The sequence below is a fragment of the Mesoplodon bidens genome (genome assembly GCF_964165515.1).
Source record: "Mesoplodon bidens genome assembly, chromosome: 7".
Taxonomy (NCBI): Eukaryota; Metazoa; Chordata; class Mammalia; order Artiodactyla; family Ziphiidae; genus Mesoplodon; species Mesoplodon bidens.
The window spans coordinates 107,945,416-107,964,134 of record NC_138164.1 but is presented as its reverse complement, the minus strand read 5'-3'; the positions used below and the strand labels follow the sequence as shown (position 1 = coordinate 107,964,134).

At 52.2% G+C, this 18,719-nt stretch overlaps 1 protein-coding gene across 3 annotated transcripts; it reads right to left on the bottom strand.

Annotated features, from left to right (window-relative positions):
• Positions 1 to 2,846: 2,846 nt before the first annotated feature.
• Positions 2,847 to 13,117, bottom strand: LGALS12 (galectin 12; the record flags this gene model as incomplete). Of its 3 annotated transcripts, XM_081240115.1 has the most annotated exons (9): positions 2,847 to 5,265; positions 5,729 to 5,879; positions 7,751 to 7,839; positions 8,463 to 8,489; positions 9,132 to 9,170; positions 9,732 to 9,851; positions 10,703 to 10,916; positions 11,011 to 11,099; positions 13,049 to 13,117. In XM_081240115.1, the coding sequence occupies 9 exons, from the start codon at positions 13,115 to 13,117 to the stop codon at positions 5,119 to 5,121; spliced, it is 945 nt and encodes a 314-aa protein (XP_081096241.1). In that variant the 3' UTR covers positions 2,847 to 5,118. The 3 variants fall into 3 exon arrangements, with proteins under 3 accessions (XP_081096241.1, XP_081096243.1, XP_081096242.1); XM_081240117.1 differs by lacking the exon at positions 8,463 to 8,489; XM_081240116.1 differs by lacking the exon at positions 9,132 to 9,170.
• Positions 13,118 to 18,719: the final 5,602 nt, after the last annotated feature.

The window sequence follows — 18,719 nt, the reverse complement described above, 5'->3', positions numbered from 1 at the left end:
GAAACGGGACAATTCCAGGAAGGCATGTACCATCGTCTTAAAAAAAGGCAGTTGTCTGGCCTAGTTCCAGAAGGGAACTTCCCCACCCCTAGTGACCATCCTGTTTCTTCATCCAGATGGGGGCCAAGGGTAGACTTCAGCTCAGCATTGCTATTGACAGTGCCCTGGCCATGGTCTTAGACATCTGGGGACATTTAGGGATAGAGTGAATAGTCCTTACATGTCCTCCAGATGGAGACCATCTCTGGCCCCGCGGAGCCTCCAGCCCTCTTGCGTGCACAATTGCTTTGCTCCTGTCCCAAGCCAAGCCCCTCAGTGGATGCTGGAGATGCAGAGAGGGAGGGACGAGCACACAGAATCCTGCCTGAATGGAGATCCAAGTCCAGAGGGGTGAGACAGGAACAGGGAATCACAGCACGACACAACCATGGGGGAGACGGGGAGGTCCTGGGCGCCTGGGGACCCAGAGGGTGGCAGCTGACCAGGCTGGGGCCTGCAGGGCAGCTTCTCAGATGTGGGGGGTCTGATGGGGGAGAAGAGGAAGGGGGGTATGGGGCAGGGTGTGGGGTCAGAGAGAACTGGATGTGCACAGGAGCAGAGGCAACGACAAGCAGTGGGTCAGGGAAAGGGCAAGTCATCCAGTCAGCCTGGGTGGAGCAGGGAGGGCGAGGAGAGGTGAGGAGGGCAGGTCAGGAAGGGCTGTGAGCTGCCCAAAGGACCTGCCCTGTGCTCTGAGGTCAGAGGAAGGTCATGGGCAGACGTGCCCTTAGGAGGCAGGTCACAGAGGGTCTTGGGGAGACTGGATGTGGAGTGATGGGAGCGGGGGTGGGCAGTGAGGGGGCCGAGGGGGTCACAGAGGCAGGGACGGGGCTGCCCTGGACCAAGTCAGTGGATGGGAGATGGACGAGGCAGTGAATTCAGGAGAAACTTCCAGGGTTGGCACTGACCGGACTTCGTGATTGGATGCAGGTGGCAGGAGTTGGGGTGAAGGAGGGGCAGAGGGAAAGGATGCGCTAGGGAGATGGAAGACTTGGGATGGTCCTCTTTTGGGACTGGGAAACCTGGGGGAGGGGTTGGAAGGGGGGATGTCATTCCCCAGATCAGGAATGTAGAGGGAATAGAAAAAGTATTAGTTCTTGCAGCTGGGGTGCCCTGGGGTGGAACATGGACTGTGAGGAATGGGGTGAGGAAGGGAAGAAAGTCAGGACCATGGGGTGCCTAGTGAGAGATGTGGGCAGAGGAAAGACCCAGCCCGAACTCTTCACACAGGTGACCTTGAACAAGTCACCGCCCTTGAGGGCCACATGGCAGGTGTCCACCCCACTGCAGACAGCTGTGTGATCCCACAAGGTCCTGGTCCCTGGCCGAATTGCCTGTTGGGTCACATTAAGATCCTTCAACTTGCATCTTCAGGACATCAGCTCTGAGAGAAGGGCATCCTGAGGCCAGGAGGGGATCTAAGTGGGGGGCCTAATGTGACCCTGAACACCACGCGCAGGGGGTGCTGGGCTCGAGGGTCAGTGTGCAAGAAGGGCAGGGACCAAGACTGACTGCTCAGTGCTGTCCTGGGTGGGCCTGGCTCTTGGACATGTTGGAAAGATGCTGTACATACCATGTCATGAGTACACATGTGCAGAAACACATCCACACAGCCCTGGGCATGTGAAGGCACATCTGAATGAACGTGTACTCAGCCAGCACAGTCCCTGGACCCTCCCTCCTTTCCCATGTCTCAGTGGGCAGGGGGGGTGGTGAGGGTGCCAGCCGAGACAACTGCTTGCACTTTCTGAGTTTCCCACCAGTTGATGAAGCTGAAGCATCCCCCCTTTCCCCGAAAGAAGCCACTCTCTGGGCGGTGGGGCTCAGGTTCATGGACATCTGGCTGTTCTGGGGCAGGCAGGCCAAACACTACACCTGGAGACCTGGTTGAGATTTTTCAAAGTGGCTACGAGATGAGAACGTGATCCATCTGGCCCCCGCAAGCAGGGAAGGATTTTCTGTCTAAATATCATCCCTTGAGCTTGGAAGCATGAACGTGTGCACATTGAATTGTGTTCTTTTCCATTGATGAGTTGTGCCATGTGCAGTGTTGTCTACCAGGGAAGTTTTTTGAGTCTAGAAATTCAGGCTTTTATAAAGGGTAAGTAATATAGGCACCCTCTGCCTAGCATGTACCAAAATTCTAGATTCCCAGAAGGAAACTTGGTATTCGGCATAAACTATATATATATATATATATATATATATATATATATATATATATATATATATATTTTTTTTTTTTTTTTTTTGCCATACGTGGGCCTCTCACTGTTGTGGCCTCTCCCGTTGCGGAGCACAGGCTCCCGGATGCGCAGGCTCAGCGGCCATGGCTCACGAGCCTAGCCGCTCCACGGCATGTGGGATGTTCCCGGACCGGGGCACGAACCCGTATCCCCTGCATCGGCAGGCGGACTCTCAACCACTGCACCACCAGGGAAGACCTGGCCAGTTGATTTTTGACAAAGTGGCAAAAGCACTTCAACAGAGGATAGATAGTCTTTTCAAAAATGTTACTGGAATAATTGGACATCCAAATGCAAAAACCAAACCAAACCAAACCATACCAAAAGAAACCTCATAAAACTTCAACCTAAACTGCACAACATAATTAACAATTAATTTAAAAGGGATCATAGATCTATATGTGAACTATGAAGTATAAAACTTTTAGAAGAAAACAAAGGAGAAAATCTTCATTAGGCAAAAACTTCTTAGATATGACACCAAAAATACAATTCAAGAAAAAATTGATGAACTGGACTTTATCAGAATTAAAAACTTTTGCTCTGTGAAAGAAACTGTTTAGAGAATGAAAAGATAAGCTAAGACTGGGAGAAATTACTTACAAATCACATATTTGACAAAGGACATTTATCCAGCCTATATAAAGAAACTCTTAAAAGTCAATGGTGGGCTTCCCTGGTGGCACAGTGGTTGAGAGTCCGCCTGCCGATGCAGGGGACACGGGTTCGTGCCCCGGTCAGGGAAGATCCCACATACCACGGAGCGGCTGGGCCCGCGAGCCATGGCCGCTGAGCCTGCGTGTCTGGAGCCTGTGCCCCGCAATGGGAGAGGCCACAACAGTGAGAGGCCCGTGTACCGGGGAAAAAAAAAAAAAAAAAAAAGTCAGTGGTAAGAAAACAAACAACTCAATTAAAAATGGAGAAAAGATCTGAACAGGCACTGCACCAGAGAGAATACACAGATGGAAAATTAGCACATAAAAAGATGCTCAACATCTTTAGCCACTAGGCAAATACAAATTAAAGCCACAATGAGATACCTCTACACACCAATGAAGATGGCTAACAAAAAAAATACCGACAGGGCTTCCCTGGTGGCGCACTGATTGGGAGTCTGCCTGCCGATGCAGGGGACACGGGTTCGTGCCCGGTCCGGGGGGTCCCACATGCCGTGGAGAGGCTGGGTCCGTGAGCCATGGCCACTGGGCCTGCACGTCTGGAGCCTGTGCTCCGCAACGGGAGAGGCCACAGCAGTGAGAGGCCCGCGTACCGCAAAGAAAAAAACCCCGACAATTATGAGTATTGATGAGCATGCACAACAACTGGAAATCTCATAGATTGCTGGTGGGAAAGCAAAATTCCCAAAACTACTCTGAAAGAACTCTGGAAAATTGTGACAGTTTCTTATAAATTAAACATGCATTTACCATATGATCCATCAATCTCACTAGTAGGTATTAACCCAAGAGAAATGAAAAGTTACATTCATACAAAGACTTGTATACAAATGATTTTAGCTGCTCTATTCATTGTCAAAAACTGAAAACCACCCAAATGTTCTTCAGTGGGTCAATTGTGGTACAACAGAATACTACTGAGTAATAAACAGGAATGAGTCACTGACACATACAGCAACTTAGATTAACTTCCAAAGGGTAATGCTGATTGAAAGAAATCAGTTTCAAAAGGTCCCATCCTACCTGATTCCATTTATATGACATTCTCAAAAACACAAAATATAGTAATGGAGAGCAGATCAGGGAGTTGCTGGGGGTTAAGGGAGGGGGTGGAGGATGTGCAGTTACACAGAAGTAACACCAGGGAATTTTTTGGAATGGTGGAGTTGTTATGTATCTTGATTGTGGTAGTGGCCACACAGATCTACATATATGTTAAAACTCAGAATTTTACCCACCCCCAAAAGTCAATTTTATTGTGTTAACTAAAAAATAAAATAAAAAGTAAGGATAACCACTAGAAGTATAAAATGGAATTTACAACTTCCAAATCAGCATAAGAAAAAAAAGGGGGAGGGTGTTAAAGAAGACTTTATCAATCCAATAGCAAGTAAGAGAGCTGAAAATATGACGAAAAATAGCAACGGTAAATAGAAAACACAAAATAAGATGGTATAATATAAATAAAACCAAATACTCCAGGAATCACAGCAGTAGAACTATGGCCAGGCACGTGGTCATCCCATGGAGGACACTTCCAGCCTCCCTTGCAGATAATGTGGCTGCGTGACTGAGTACTTGCCAATGAGATGTGAGTGTAAATAGCGTGTGCTAATCCCAGGTCTGGGCTTATGACATCAGATGGGCCTTGTCCATATTCTCTATTTGCCTTCTCAGTGGTTGAAACCTAGATATGGTGGCTACTGAGCTTCTGCCATGCAGGTGATGCTGATGCCCTGGGGGTGGTGGGATGACGACTAGGATGACCCAGAAGGTCACTGACCTGGACGATTTTTCTGTTTAGATGAGAAGGAAATAAACATCTAAATGTTTAAAGCCGCTGTATTTTGGAGTACCTTCATTAGGCTACAAAGCCTGCCTCCTTGTCTAGGCCCTGAAGGAAGGCAGAGCCAAATCCCAGGCTCCTGGTGGAGGGAACTGCAGAGTTTCCGGAGCCTTCACACTCTTGTGCCCTCTTTCTGCTGTGGGGTCCAAAGCACCTGCAGACTCAGGCTCCTGGTTCCAGAAGCGAGCCAGGCCTGACACCGTGTTGACAGGTGGAGATTTTAATGAGGGTAGGAGAGTGGGGCCATCTGGTGGGGCCCCGGCTATAGGCTGGCCCTCTTCTTCTCTGGCTGGGCCCTCTGGATCCCTCCTCAGTAGTGGACGCAGTAGAGCTGGACACTGCCACTGATTCGCAGCTCCCGCAGCCGCTCCAGGGCCTGCTGGCCCAGGCTGGTGGCCCCCACGCCCTGCCCACTGAGCGCCAGCTTCAGCTCTCCCTCTTGGCATAGGAGCAGAACCTGGGAAAGGAGGGCATGGGGTTCTGCAGGCTTCCAGACCGTCCCTTGCCTGCCTGATGCCCCACCTGGCAAGGACACAAAGACTGGACCCATGGGGCACCCAGTGGTGGAAGAGACCAGGACTAGGGGCCCAGCTCATCATCAGCCCTTCCACAAGGATCTGCCCAGGACTTGGCCTCAGTTTCACCATCTGTAAAAGGGGTCGTTGCTCTCCCTGGACGAGTGGTCTCAACCTCAGCGGCACACTGGAGTCATTAGGGGGGCTTTTTGATAATGCTGAGGCCAAGGCCCCCCCTGATTAATTAAAGAGGGGTTTCTGGGCATGGGATCCCCAGCCCAGATCTCCTCTGCCCCAGCGGGCACTGGCTTCCCTGCCCCCCCCCGACACACCCCCAGTCTCCCGGATGGGAATGCAGCTCTACACTCCACCCCAGAGGGACCAGGCATATTGGCTCCGACCCACCTCGAAGAATCGCTGCGGGTAGAAAAGGAAGGGGGCCAAGATCAGTTTCTTCCGGCCCCAGCGGGAGACCCAGGCCAGAGTTCTGTCGGCGAAGGAAGCTCTGAGCGTCACAGGAACGTGGGCGGCCTCGTCCAGCAAACTGAGCGTGAAACTGCAGAAAGGGGCCGGAGAAGGGGCCGGAGAAGGGGCTTGAAGCCTTGCTAAGTGCCAGGTGCGGTGCTAAGCCTTGATGTCGGTGGCCCAGGGCTGACTTAACCTGTAGAAATGTTCTGGCTGGTCCACAGTATTCTTCAACTTTAAAGTAATATCATTTTCAAAACTTGAGAAAGTTTATATAAAAGATAGCTTTCAGCTTCTCTTTTAAATAATTAGAAGATCTGGCATCAGAAGATCTACGGAAATATCCTTTCCACTTCACCACATTCCCAACCTGGTGCCTCGCTATTTATGTGACCTGCCTGGCCTCTGAGGACACGTGAATTCATGGCCCCTGAGAGAGAGCAGTAAAATAATTCGCTGTGTCACTAATAATAACCATGTGAATTGAGCTAAGATAAGCACCTGGTCTCCTGTCTCCAAGCTTGGGGAGGAGTGGGGGTTCTTTCCTTCACTGGGAACTTTTTCATTTTCCCATTTTCCCTGGGATTATCTTTCTCCTTTTTTTCTGTTGGGGGAACTCAGCACTCTAGGCTAAGAGAGGTGTAGTGACTTGCCCAAGACCACAGTTTTTAATCCAATCCAGTCATGCCCGGCTTTGGAGGCTCATGCTACCCAGGGCTGTGCTGCACGGCCTGCCCATAATTCACAGGCCTGATCAAGAGCATGCAGGGCAAGGGTTAACGAGGTCAGTGACTTCAAAAACAAAAACAAAAACAGGGCTTCCCTGGTGGCGCAGTGGTTGAGAGTCTGCCTGCCGGTGCAGGGGACACGGATTCGTGCCTCGGTCCGGAAAGATCCCACATGCCGTGGAGCGGCTGGGCCCGTGAGCCATGGCCGCTGAGCCTGCGTGTCCAGAGCCTGTGCTCCACAATGGGAGAGGCCACAACAGTGAGAGGCCCACGTACCGCAGACAAAACAAAACAGAAGTGGGTAGGGCAGGGAGAACATAGGGCACTAGTCTTACTTCCCTGGCCCTCCGCCAAAAGAATTCTGATATCACCACATTTGTGGACCACTTGCTATGTGCCTGGCACAATTCTCCGTATTTACACCATCCCTGAAGCTGGCACTATTTTTATCCCTTTTTACAGACAAGGAAACTAAGGCACAGAAAGGAAAAGTAACTGCTGTGAAGTTGCACAGGTTTTAAGTGTCCTCAGCAGAAGTCAAACCCAGGAAATCTGGCCCAGGAAAGTCATGAAATCCAAATCAATTCCAGAAGGAAGGAAGGGAGGAGGGAAGGAAGGAAGGGAGGATGGAAGGAAGGATGGAGGGGAAGAAGGAAAGGAAAGAAGGAAAAGGAAAGAAACAAAGGGAACGAGAAAGACACGTCTAACTGGCTTGGAATCCGCAGGTTTGGGAAATGGAGCATGAGCACCCCCTATGGGAGAAGTCAGGAAGCATCCACTTGGTTACTGCGTCCCTCCAAGTCCCCACCTCCCAGTACTGGGCCTCTTCTCTGGGGTCGCCTGGCTGTGTTTCCTAAACCAGGGCACTGTGGGAGGTCACATCCTCTCTCTGGGTCTCAGCCTGTGCCTTTAAAGGGCCTTTCCTGAGGCTCCAGCTGGGACCTGCAGTGAGAGGCTGGTTGGCCTGACCACATGCACAGGCAGGGAAAATACTCCCAGGGTGGGAGCTGCTGGTGCCACGAAGGCACCAGAGCCCTGGACCCAATCCCAGATCAGACTTTCACAAGCTCTGCGACCTTGGGCAACTTACTTCTGTTCTCTGTTCCTCTGTTTCCTGATCTGGAAGATGGGGATTGAGTAGTGGTGCTGGGGGTTAAAGCGGCGATGTTTATCAAGCTTGTGCCTGGCACAGAGATGCCCCTGCTCCCCCCGCCCCCCGCTTCTGCATACTTACTCCTTTGGCTCTGGCAAGACCAGCCCCCTCACTATGATGACCTGTCCGGGCCAGAGACCCTGGGGAAGGGCACGCGAGCAGGGCACCTCCTGAAGGAACACGGGAAATGACTGAGAGGGGGACACCCAGAGGGGCTCGGGGAGGGATACTGCCCCTAGGAGCTGCTTCATGGGCTGCCCTCAGGGGCCAGGGAGCCCCGGGGCTGGTTAATCTCTGCCTCTAGGCCTGCAACCAGGAGGAGACAGCTCTGCTCAGTTATTAAACACCTACTTCAGGCCTGTCTCCAGTACTTGGCTCTCTCTGGCCTCCCCCCCACCCGCCCAGCCCCCGTGCTGGGAGCCCCGAATGCTGTGCTCCAAACTGTAATGGCTCATTCATTGGTCTGCCCCGCTACCAGCCTGTGGGCAGCTGGGGGGGCTGGGACTGATTCGTCTCGCCATCCTAGAGCCTGGCTCTGGGCCTAGCACAGGAGAGTATCAGATAATTGTGTGCAGAATAAATGGAGAAAAGGTAAAATGAAGCTGGAGCTTCAGCCTGAAGTCGACTGGCCCACCCATAGCCTGCAGTTTCCTATAAAGAAGGGGAGACCCTGATGCTGAGGCCATATGCCACCAGCATACGGGATATGAGTGGGCAGGGGTGCCCTCCCACTCCTGATGGAGCAGGTGAGGGACTGTCCCTCTGCCAGGCCGAGGAGGAGGAGGTCACTCACCAGGCTGGGGCTCTTCAGCAGGAAAGGCTGTCAAGGAAAGAAAGAGGGGACATGGAGGCCACACGGTGTTTGCTCACTGAAAGGGAGCCTCTTGATATTATTCTTTAAAAAATGGGGATATTTGGGGTTTGCCCCTCTCAGAGATAATACGGGAAAATGACTGGAACCCCAGTGGGGCCCTCTTGAATTCAGATGCACACCAGCTCTGGAATAATGCAGAAGAAGTGGACGGGGGTGGGGTGGGGTGGGGGGGGCGGTCCTGTCATTCACTCACTCTGTGGCTCTGAGCAAGTCCCTGGGCGTCATCTCCCCTGCTGCCCTGCTGGCCAACCGCAACCTCACAGGGATGCTAAGAACTGAAAGCTCCAACTGAGACGGATCTTCTGATAGGAAGACCGGGGCCCTGCCCGTTCCGGGAAGCCAGCCTACCCCAGCCATCCTCCTGAGCTGGCCCTGGCGCTGGGAGAGGCAAATCCAGGCTCCCAGGGACTGAGGTGGGGCCAGCTGTCTCCATGGCAACCGCACAGTGAAGGAGGGGGCAGCCGGGCCTTGTGCAAAGTGAGCAGCAGCCCAGAGAGGGGCAGGTCCCGCTGTGGGGGGAGGGAGAGCCAGCGGCTCAGCTGGCGTGGCTGGGACCGCGAGGGCCAACCCTGCCCCCAGGAGACTCACGTGTCCAACCGGATACTCGCTACCGCCCTCCACAAATGGCTGTTAGGAGAGAGAAAAAGCAACAGGCCAGATTCGGGACCACTGCAAGCCCCAGAGCTTGATTGATGTGGCTCCCACCTGCCCTCCAGTGCCTGGGAGCAGGCAGAGGCCAGCTTTGGCCTTGATAGCGCCTCCTCTCCCCGAGGCCTTGTCAGGGCTTCTCAAACCCGGCATTTTGAGCATGCCGATTCCTGGGCCAAACCTCTGACTTACTGAATCAGAATCTCTGATGGCGGGTCTCAGAAATCTGCATTTTTAATCAGCTCCTCAGCTGGGAATGATACCCCACGGGTTCAAGACTCCAAGTCATTTGCCTTCTGGCCACTGCTCCTCATTGACCAGACGCCATGCCCAGGATAGGATTCTGCCCGAGGCTCTTGGACCCACTGCTGTGGTCCTCTCACCCCTCCTCATGTCCAACACCTGGATGGATGCCCTCCACCTTGGCTATAATTGGTGTGACACGGCTTGTCTGGGGCGGGAGGGGATCCTGGGCCTGTCCAGGCATCAGGGGAAGCCAGAGGTTGCTGCTACCCAGGACTTGGCCCCAAGGGAACTTACGCTGACGTTCAGGAATCCAACGGCCGTCACCAAGATATCTCCATATATGCCCAAGGTGTCTACACGAGACAGCGGGAGTTGGTAGCGGTAATGGAGAAAGTGTTGTCCATTTACACTCACCTAGAGAGACAGACAGACTAGGCTGGCTCAGCAGCAGCTGATGTTCCTGAGTTCGTACTAACGTGCCAGGCAACATGAATTCAGAAATCCTTTCTGAAATTTTCCTCATTTAACTTCACACCAACTCTACGAGGCAGGCATGTTTTACAGATCAGGTGCCCGAGGCTTGGGGAGCTTAAGTAGCCTCCCCAAGTTTGGGGAGCTGGCAACTTCAACGCCTCTCCTGGCCCCTGACACCCCATGCTGGCCCCATTTCGCCTCTCAGCTGACCCACCAGCAGCTGGAGCAGCAGCCCCCGAGCCCTCCCCACCATCCACAGGTGAGGAGCCTCCGGAGGCTGTGTGACCCCTGTCCCACAGGTCCCCCCCTCCACTGCTGGCTCCCACCAGCTCCCTCTCCCCTGGAGAAGTCTGAAGATCTTCCTGGCAGGAGTTCACATCAGCGGTGGAAGCCTTGAGGCTTCACTCTCCCTGTCCCTTCCCCCTCTTCCGTGAGATGGGGAGAAGGAAAGTGCCCCATTGTTGTGAGGCTGCAGTGAGCTGATATTTAAAGGATGAGAACAGCGCCCGGCATACTGCACGCGCTCTCTAGACACTCCCTGTGATGGTGGCAGTGGCACCCTCTGCAGGGCCGGCACCATAGGGCCTGCTGAATGCTGCCATGTGTATCGGACCAAGTGGACCCAGGGCAGCTTGGAACCGGGCTTGGCAGCTCCTTGGTCCTCTGGGTACTGGATTCTGTGCCCCATCCCCCCAACTGCCCCTTAACACCATGACATGGGGAACTCGGCTGAAGGAAAGAGAAGCAGAAGGACACAAGTTCTAGACCCCCTGATTTCCCCTTCCATTCACCTTCATCTCCTCATTTCCAAAGAGAAAGAGGATGAGGAAGCTCGCTCCTCTCTGCAGGGCCAGATGGGGCCACCGGGCCTCGGCTTGCCAGCGCCCACCGTGCAGGGTGTTGCAGATGACGTGCGGCTTGGTGGTGTGGAAGCGAGGGTTGAAGTGGATGGCGATATCTGGCTGGGGGTGCAGGCTGCAGCCGCACTGGAAGTCCACCTGGAACCTAGGGGAGATGTGGCGCCCAAAGGGCACCTCCGGTCAGAGACTCCCGGAGACCCTGAAGCTAGAGAGGAAGCCCTGTGGAGCACTCCCCTTACCTGCGTGCATTTAGAGGGACCGCTCCCTGGAGCACGACCATCTTGCCTGCTCGCAGGCCACCAAAAATTGTCGTGACATAAGGAACCACCTGAACAAGGGGAGAAACTCATCCATACAGGGTTGAAGAAAGGGCCTAGGGACCCCTGGGTCGGGGGTGCGGTGGGGAGGGAAGAGGAACAAGAAGACTCAGCTCTCCCACCCCAAACAGAAAATGTCCTAATGGGGAAAAATTAGTTTTCTCTGAAGTGTTCTCTTCCATCTACTCCCCTTTCCTGGACCACCACACATCAAAGCCACACTGCACGGGCAAACCAGATTCAACCCCACTGCCCCCTTGGAGTGCCACCCCAGCCCCTTACCCCAGCTCCTAGGGCACAGTAGTGTCCCCAGTGAGGCTGACTGTTCCCTGGCTGCCACCCTGGCCTCTAGAAGCCTGGTGTCGAGGCTTCCCAGGGACTGTTTACTGGCCAGAGCCTGGGAAGTGGGAGGCAGAAGGGTGGACAAAATGGGATCTGAGCGCAGACCCTGATATGGACGCCTGGAGAGATACCTGATAATGACCCAGCCTACCTTCCCAGCTCACCTTTCCCCTGGCATTCCTAAAACACAGCGTACACTTTTACCACTCCTGACCCTTTCTGGGGCTGTTTCCTCTGCTCTCCTTCTACCCTGTGAAATCTGACTTGACTTTCCAGGCTCTGACACCTTCTCCAAGCATCATCCATTTTGGTGCCTGAATTATTCCTTCCCTCACCGTGCTCTCCACTGGCATGGCTAGTTTGGCCCTTGGCCATCTGGCTTAGAGGGAGCCGTGTGGCTGGCTGTTCATGCTGGAAGGCACAAGCCCTTCAAAGCCGAAGCCCTGTCTTTCGCTTCTACAGGCTCAGTGCCTGGCCTGGCACAGAATGGACTCTGAGCAGGTATGTGTAGAATAAATATGAACATGCAGCAGGTACTCATTGGGCAGTATCTCAAGACTGGGCCTCATGCGGTGTTCTCCAACTCCTAGCAGCCTTCAGAAGCCTGAACTGCCCAGAAAGAGCTGAGATCCAACAGTGTTGCCCTCCAGATGGGATTTCGCAGCTTGCAAAGCAAAGGAGCCACTGTAACCTGGGCGGCTGCTTCATCCCATCACTCAGGCACCTGGGGAGGTGTGGGAGACCCCGGGCTGTCCGAGCACCCACAGCTTAGCCAGGCTCAGCATGTCAGTCCCTCCTGCTTCCCAGGCTCTGGGCCTGGCCTGTAATTAACTGAGCCAAAGCAGTTCTCCTGGGAGGTGAGGACCAAGTAAAGAGAAAGTGATAATTAGTGCTCATTAGTGGGAGGGTGGAGTCTACTGGGAGTTCAGCCTTCTGTGAAGCACTGTCAGGCTTCAGGAAATCTGCAGGGCACTGGGCTGAAGGAGGAATCGAGGAAACCCCAGCACCATCTCTCACTTGGAGGTTCCGACCTGACTCCCAGGCTGGAGATGAGCCTGCCCTTCCTAGCGATCAATGTCCCCCAGTGATACTACGCACTTCCCCAGACCCTCCTAGCCACCCATCGTACAGTAGGGGACACCACTCTGTCTCCAGGCCCTACTAGTTTTTTCTTTTTTTTTTTGTGGTACGCGGGGCTCTCACTGTTGTGGCCTCTCCCGTTGCGGAACACAGGCTCCGGATGCGCAGGCTCAGCGGCCATGGCTCACGGGCCCAGCCGCTCCGCGGCATGTGGGATCTTCCCGGACCGGGGCACGAACCCGTGTCCCCTGCATCGGCAGGCAGACTTTCAACCACTTGCGCCACCAGGGAAGCCCAAGGCCCTACTAGTTTTGAAACGCAAGTACCCTGTGAACACAACAGTCATTGACACGCGAGTGGGAATGAGCTGTCAGCCACTTTGCTAAGCTCAGGATGGCCTTCCAGAGCCCATGGGCAGGGGCCAGGAAAACAGGACCTATGACTGAGGGCCTCTCCAGCCCCCAACCTGGGAGACTGGGCCCAGCTGGAAGGGGGAGCCCTGAGACCCAGGAGGTTCCGGACCCGAGCGGCTGCTCACCGGGTGGAAGACTGGCGGCTGCAGGATGAAAGTGTCAGGAAGCGGGTCCAATTTTTCTCCAGGTGACATGGTGGAGGGGGGGCCTCCAACTTGGGCTGCAGATCCTGATTCCAGGAGCCCTGCCCCCACTGGACTGACTCACCTTTCCCAGCCAGATCCTAAATGCCTGGGGCAGCTCTCCCAGCTGTCAGTCTCACCTGCACCTGGCAGGGTCCTTCATAATGGTGCTTGGAGCAGGTCTGGGAGGGCAGCTGTCCAGCGCCCCACCCCAGCTCCAGCCCCACCGGCTGGACTGGGTGTCAGAAGAAATCCGTGTTGAAGGGCGTGAAGCTTGTACTAACTAACCCTTGGGTCTGAAGCACAGAGCCCGTTGCAGAGGGAAGCCAGAGGCTGGCTCCCTTGGGGCCAGCAGGGTTTGTGATTTCCTGGGCTGCAGCCTGAGCCCTCCAGGGGTCAGAGGCAGGGGGGATGGTACATGGGGGCAGGTCCCAGGAGAAGCCCCACCCCCAGCTTCCTGGACACCAAATGAGTGGCTTCCCCTCCCCTCCCCACAAAGGTTTCCATCTCTCTCCCTCATTCCCCCCCCCCTTTCCCCACTCTTCTCCCTTTGGCAAATTTTACAGTCCTTTGGGGCTCCATTTCAGCACTGGGTGGAAATGCCAGGACCCAGCTGGGGTCACAAGAAAGTGGGATGGGGAGAGGTGAGAAAAGGCAGGGAGAGAGAAGACCCTCTTAGGCTCAGAAGAGGGAGTGGTGGGCAGTGGGGAGCACACAGCTGCACTGAAGGAGACCTGGGTTCTTTTTTTTTTTTTTTTTTTTTGCGGTATGTGGGCCTCTCATTGTTGTGGCCTCTCCCGTTGCAAAGCACAGGCTCCGGACGCGCAGGCTCATCAGCCATGGCTCACGGGCCCAGCCGCTCCGCGGCACATGGGATCTTCCCAGACCGGGGCACGAACCCGTGTCCCCTGCATCGGCAGGCGGACCCTCAACCACTGCGCCACCAGGGAAGCCCAAGACCTGGGTTCTTGCTCAGCTTCTGCTCTAATGTGCTGGGTGCCCTGGAACAAGTCACTTACCCTCTCTGGGGCTCCCTTTGATTATCTGTGTATAGAAAGGGTGATCACAGTAGCGTCTCCTGTCTCGAAGGGAGGTCTGTATCTGGGGGTGGGTCTAGATTCTTTTTTTTTTCTTCAAGCTCCCCTATGATCCTCTGGACTGGAATCATTCCGGTTCTGGTTCAAATTCCAATAAGCCTTTCCCTTTAAAAAGCAGCACAACCTCTCAACTTTATCCTGAGTTGGGAGGCCCCAGGATCTGACCACAGCGTCAGACGTGGCAGCAGGGAATTGCTGGCAGGACCAGGCTGGGCAAGGGCTCAAGGGCACGGGGTGGTGAGGGAAAAGTAAGCAGCTGCTCTGATGGTGGGGCGAGTACTTGGGCAGTCCTGCGGAAAGACGTGTGTTAGCCGTGCTGCTGAAGGGCTGCCTGGAAGCTTGTTCGAAATGCAAACTTTTGGGCCCCACCCCAGAACTACTGGGGGTGGGGGCAGAGCCCAGGAATCAGCATTTTGACGTACTCTCCCGGTGATTCTGATGCATGTTAATGTTTGAGAAGCACTGACTTGGGTCCTAACCGGCAGGGCTTGGGATACAGAGCCAAGGTGTTTGTTCAGATCCTGCTGGGTAGGTGGAGCTGCGTGGCTGAAGGTGTTTCGTGGGGGAAATGTGATCAGAGGTGCGTTGAGGAAGGAGGAAAAATGAAAGGTGGAGAAACCGTTTGGGCAGCGACAAGGTTGGCCTTGCCGCTGGGAGTCAGATCTGGGTCCTGGTCCCAGCCTGGCATCACCCAAATGGTGCCCCTCCCCCACTCCCATCCCAGCCTCAGCGCCTCTTCTGTGAATTGAGGAACCAGGGCCACCATAACGAAATACCATGGACTGGGTGGCTGAAACAACAGGAGTTTATTTTCTCACAGTTCTGGAGGCTAGAAGCCCAGATCAGGAGGTCAGCAGGGTTGTTTTTTTCTGGGGCCTCTCTCCTTGGCTTGCTGATTTTGTGTCCTAATCTCTTCTTGTAGGGAGACTGGTCATATTGGATTAGGGTTCACCCACTTGACCTCATTTTACCTTAATTATCTTTTTAAAGGCCTTATCTCCAGATACAGTCACATCCTATGTACTGGGGGTTAAGACTCAACATATGACTTGGGGGTGGGGAACACAGTTCAGCCCATAACAGAAGAGTAGTTATAACTGTTCTCTTTCTGAAACTCCAAGGTATTGCAGCAGTCGGGAGAGGGGGATGCTGAGGGCCTGCAGTGGGAAGGCAGCAGAAGGAAGGCGGATGGTTCATTTCATTTCTCTTTTCAGGTGACCCCAGCTTTTGACAACTGGGAGGGACCTGGTTGGCTTAAAGCACATGTTCAGAACTTGTTGAATCTGATCTAAGAGGCTCCAGAATAAGAGAGGGTCTTAGTGTCTGTTGTTCTGTCTTGGGGTGGGCACAGGGGGGTAAATTCCTCTCCTGAGCCAGAGTGAGGGAAGGACTTGTGGGAGAGCTCCAGGACAGGGCTGATGGTGACCCTGACACTGGCAGGTGGGTTTCTCCTGCCCCAGACTGGCACCCTCCCACCCCATCCTCCCAATTCCCTCCACCCTGTGCTTTTTCCTCAGAGCACTTAACATAACTTATCATTATATATTGAAGAATTGTTTGAAACTTCCCTGGTGGTCCAGTGGTCAAGACTCCGTGTTCCCAATGGAGGGGGCCCGGGTTCGATCCCTGGTCAGGGAACTAGATCCCACATGCCGCAACTAAAAAAAAAAAAAAAAAAAAAATCCCACATGCTGCAACGAAGACCTGGTACAGCCAAATAAATAAATAAATACTTCTAAAAAGAATTGTTTAATGTTTGTCTCCCATTCCCCCTACTCCCCACCTATAAGTTCCCTGAGGGCAGATTTATTCTTACATTCTCAGTACCAAGCAAATGCCTGATACAGAGGAAGTGCTCAAAATCTATTTAAAGACTGAATGACTGTAAGAGGTGATGGTTTATGGCTCCTGTCCTCTCTCTGCCTCCTTCTCTGTCTCTCCCCCAGCAGGTGTGGAATTGTGGCCCAAGCACAAAATTGTCCATATACTCTTCTAGCTGGCCACAGATTGTAATTGAGGCAATTTTATTGATATCTGTCAATTACCAGTTAATAGCCTGGGAAACATAATTCATGGTCAGGGATCTCAAGGTGCCCCACTCTCCCCCTTTCTATGATCCAGCAGCCTCTTTCACAAGCCCTGCTCCTGAATGGGTGTAACTCTCTGGGCCTAGGGAGGGACTAATGCATAGATTAACCTACTTTGGTCTACATCTCCACCTCTTTCTTCTATCTGATTCCTTCTATCTGCAAACTCTCATGGATCCTCTTTCTCTTGGGACCAATTCTGCATCATCCTGGAACAGAGGGTAGGATAATTAGGAGGAATACTAGGCAAGAAGAATTGACAGAACCCGACAGCTGCCTGGATAAGGGAGACAAGGAGAATGGGCCCCAAAAAGTGGCTCCAACAGCTTGAATCAAATGATTGGGAAGATTCTGGAAAAACAGGGAAGATCTAGGTATAATCTGGGGGGGTGGCAAGCTGGCTAATTTCAGCCAAGACCATTTTGGAGGAGGTGGGTGTATAGGAATCAGTCTGGATGGAGCCCGGACACCAGGGATGTCCAGTCAGTGTTTTTGAAAGAATGGATGCTATTGCCTATAAGCATGCTCATATACTCTTGAGAAAACAGTTTCAATTTCTTTTGGTGTTATTTTGCCCTGTAAGTGAGTTTTAGTGGCTGCAACATTTTTCATAACTGGGTGCTGTGGCCGTTAAAAGGATCAACAATCAATCTTGCTCTCAGGGAGCTTCCAGTGTAATTGGAGAGAGAAGACATACACTTGGAGGGGAGAACCAATAGGACAAAGCCAGCTTCTTTTTATTTATCTTTTCCCCCCAAAGAGATAGAACCATTTGATTAGAAATATAAAATCGGGCAAAGAACAAGCATCACCCATAACCTCAGTAAGCTAACACGACACTTCTTGTTACTTTGTTGTGTATCCTACTGAACTTCTTCCCTCCCCCGCAGATCATATATTTATTACGGAATCTCAACTCAAAACCTGAAGTAGCTTAATTTTCTTCCAACCACTGCTTTTGCCCATATATGTTGACTCTCTCTTCCCTGATGGGTCGAAGACCCCATAATATCCCAGGCAGTTCCTATCACTTTCCAATCACTTTTGGTTACTGAAACTCAACCCTGTTTGGCACTGATCATCAATGGTTGTTGACATCACACAAAGAAAGAGAAGCAGACATATTTACTTCCTGATGGTAGAACACATCGTTACTAATGAAATCCTCTTGAAGAAAAAGCCATCTGATCTAAATTTGATTGAGCCTCTGGACTTAACCACCAGCTTACAGGAGTACAGGGCACAAATGATCATCTTGAACAATAGCAGCAAAATTCAGACCCTGGGAGACTTTACAGGACCAATGACCCAGTTTCTTCAATTAAAAACTTAAAAGGGGAAAAAAAAGGTGGAGGAGAAACCCATAAGATCAGAGGTTGGCAAACTTTTTCTGTAAAGGGCCAGAGAGTAAATAGTTTAGGCTTTGAAGGCCATGAAGTCTCAGATGGTACAGCAACTATGCGTCCCTGACCTTGTAGTGGGAAATTTGTATAGACAATATGTAAACGATGGGCATGCCTATGTTCAAATAAAACTTTATGGAGGCTGAAAGTTGAATTTCTTATAATTTTCACATGACACAAATATTCTTTTATTTTCGAAACCATTTAACAATGTGTAAAACCAATCTTAGCACTTAAGCCACACAAAAACGGGCAGTGGGTGGTAGTTCATGGGTAGCTTGCTGACTCCTGCTTTAGTTAAAAGAAAGTATGAGGCACATCAGCCAGTTCTAATTTATGGCTTTATTTGGATTTTGGTTCAAACAAAAAAGAGTTAAACAACATACAAACAGTCAGGGAGATGTGAACATTGATTGCCTATTTGAGGACATGGAACTGCTAAAATATTTTAAAATATGCTAATGATATTGTGTTCATCTTTATTTCTTATCCTTTAGAAATATGTAGTGAAATATTTACAGATGAAAGAATAAGGCATCTGCCATGTGCTCCAAAATAATCTGGGTATAGAGGAAGTGGGTGGGGGATATAGATGAACCAAGACTGGCCATGTCCTGATGACTGGAGAAGCTGGGTGAAAGGTAAATGGGGACCCATTATTCTGTTTCCTCTACTTTTATTTGTGTGTGAACACTTTCGTAATAAGAAGTGAAAAAACCCAAACCAAACCAAAACCAACATCAACCGAACGAAAACCCCCAAATCCAAAACCACAACTCAATCAGTGCACAGCTTTTGATCTCCTCTACTTTTCACCTGGGGAGAGATGTATGGCTTAATGGCCTGGAAGTGCGGGAGCACAGTCTGCTCCTGTGGGCACCGTCCTACTATAGTACCCTGAATGGCAGGGGTGGTGGGAGCTACTGCAGTTGGGGGCAGGGGCGAGGAAAAAGGTTGACAGATGCCAGGCAAGCTACGGGGGCTGTCATGGACTCGCTCTAGCTCTGGGCAGTTCTAGTCTTAGGGG